The sequence below is a fragment of the Berghia stephanieae genome, chromosome 2 (assembly GCF_034508935.2).
Source record: "Berghia stephanieae isolate SIO BIC M18660-M18661 chromosome 2, UCSD_Bste_1.3, whole genome shotgun sequence".
Classification (NCBI taxonomy): domain Eukaryota; kingdom Metazoa; phylum Mollusca; class Gastropoda; order Nudibranchia; family Aeolidiidae; genus Berghia; species Berghia stephanieae.
In genome coordinates, this window is record NC_088361.1 from 105,511,928 (window position 1) to 105,514,427 (window position 2,500).

A 2,500-nucleotide genomic window follows, 5' to 3' on the forward strand; every position below is an offset into this window, starting at 1 on the left:
AACAAAGAAGATCGGTCCTTTTAATTTTTCATACTGGCTAGAACTTTTCATATGTCTTGTGATCAGAATGTGTAAAAGTCAAAACATGATGAGATTTATAATGGGTTTTTTTTCCCCATGCTCGTCGGAGAAATATTTCATAAGGGCGTCCGCCATTGTTCCGATAGTTTAGAGCCAGTTACTAAGTTACCATGCGTCATTACGAGGGAAGTGACGTTAGGACTGTTGAAGCGTATTACCCATTGACTACCATATTGAAGGTTGGGAGGGGGAATTAAAAATTTGACTGATGTTCTTTTATGTTTCGGTAAAGAATACAACATTCTAGAACCTGAACCAATAGTTGGCTTTCTGTTTGTAGTTCGTGTTAAAATATTGCATATTTCACGAATGCCATTATCAACCCCTTGGATTAAGAATCAGGGAGTGTAATATTGATAGCAGGCACATTAACTGGGGTTTAAGGGGGATACGCATTGCCTTAAAATGCGTTACTGATGATGGGGGGAAAAAGGGGGGGAGGGGGAGGGGGGGGGGAAGGGATTTTTCATTTATCATAATGTTTGCAATTCATTAGCTGTTGTAGCTCTTAATGTTACTGATTAATGTCTTAATGAAACGACGAAGATGATGATATCAATTTTAATAGAGTTGATGATATTGGTGGTTATTATTGCAAACATCGACAACGATGATGATAATGACAATGATCATATTTATTATGATGGTGTTTCGATGATGTATGTTGAGGAAGATGATGATCACGACGGTGATGATTGTGATGATTATGAAAATGATGATGATGATCATGATGGTGATGATGACGATGATGAAAGATGGCGATGGTGAGGCTTACTCTCTGGTCGTATCTTCATCAGATCCACGAACACTTGCATAGCTGGCTGTCAATAGCAATGGGACCCCTGTGAAAGTAAAGAGGATTTAACAGTTTTAAACAATGTTTGTAAAATCCATGGTTGTATTATATCGGATTCAAACAGATGCTTGGGGTATATTAATAGTTAAGGGGGTAAAATTCAAACTCATCATCATCATCATCATCATCATCATCATCATCATCATCATCATCATCATCATCATCATCATCATCATCATCATCACCACCACATCACTCATCATCATCATCCACCACTATCATCTATCATCATCATATCATTATTATATTATTATATTATTATTATTATTATTATTATTATTATTATTTATTATTATTATTATTATTATTATATTATTATTATTATTATTATATATTATTATTATTATTATTATTATTATTATTATTATTATTATTATTATTATTATTATTATTATTATTATTATTATTATTATTATTATTATTATTATATTATTATTTATTATTTAAGTTTTCAGAAATTGTATTCTTTATTCTCTATAATTAGATCAAGTTTTATAGTGAACTCCGGAAAAATATCAGTTTGAGATCGGTCAAGAATAGTCGATGTTTGACCGATATCAGCAATTGGATTCAATAGTCTGATGTCACGTCGCCCAGCAACGACGGCCATCGTGGTTCTAACAAATAAAATCGGTGCTTTTTATTCTTCATGCTGGCTAGAATAATACAAAATGTTAAAATAGAATGGAATATATTATTATATTTTACAATTTTATGCTATGCCACTAACAAATTAATTCCCAATGCTGCTGTTTGACCGTGGGGACGCGCATTGAGGACGAATTCGATATTTGGAAAACTCGGAGTCGAAGACTGTTGTTATTATAACTCTCTAACGAACTCACCTAAATTACCCCTTATTAAATTGTATTCTTTTTAAAAAAATAATGAATGGTTTTCGAATTATATAATTTGAAATTAAGAATTATCATCGTGGTCAGGGTAGATCATTAAGGGCCAAAATCAATTTTAAGAAAACTGGGAATCTCCACGTGAAAAACACAATTCTTTATCTGTTTCGATTTCTTTACAAAGGATAATACTCTTCAACAGTCGTAACGTCACTTCCTTCCTAATGACGCATGGTAACTTAGTAACACTGGCTCTAAACTATCGGAACAATGGCGGAGGCCCGTATGAAATATTTCTCCGGCGAGCATAAAAGCGTTTCCAGAGGAAAAAAAAAGCCATAAATTTGATCATGTTTTGATTTTTACACATTCTGATCACAAGACATATGAAAAGTTCTAGCCAGCATGAAGAATAAAAAGTAATGATTTTCTTTGTTTAGAACCAAGATGGCCGCCGTTGCCGGGCGGCGTGACATCTGACTACTGAATCCTATTGGGATGTTTCATTATATTTATTTTGCTATTATTCTACAGGAGTAAATTCGAGATCCCCCCCCTCCCAACCCCCCCCCCCCCAAAAAAAAAAAAAAAAAGTAAGTGGTACAATAACAGATTATCAATCTGTTATTTATCGATACTTATCTCACCTGTACTTTCATAGGAACAAAGAAGAGAAAGGGAGTTATAATAAAACGTCTATTTACCATGTTAT

The 2,500-nt window shown here is 33.4% G+C and overlaps 1 protein-coding gene across 2 annotated transcripts in view; it reads right to left on the reverse strand.

Annotated features, from left to right (window-relative positions):
- LOC144966149 (calcitonin gene-related peptide type 1 receptor-like) overlaps positions 1-2,500 on the reverse strand; it is a 230,998-nt gene that overhangs the window by 38,701 nt on the left and 189,797 nt on the right. For both annotated transcript variants that reach the window (XM_078902272.1, XM_078902271.1), the window contains one exon: positions 857-923. In XM_078902272.1, coding sequence (XP_078758398.1) covers positions 857-923 — 67 coding nt within the window. The remainder of the gene's footprint in view (positions 1-856; positions 924-2,500) is intronic.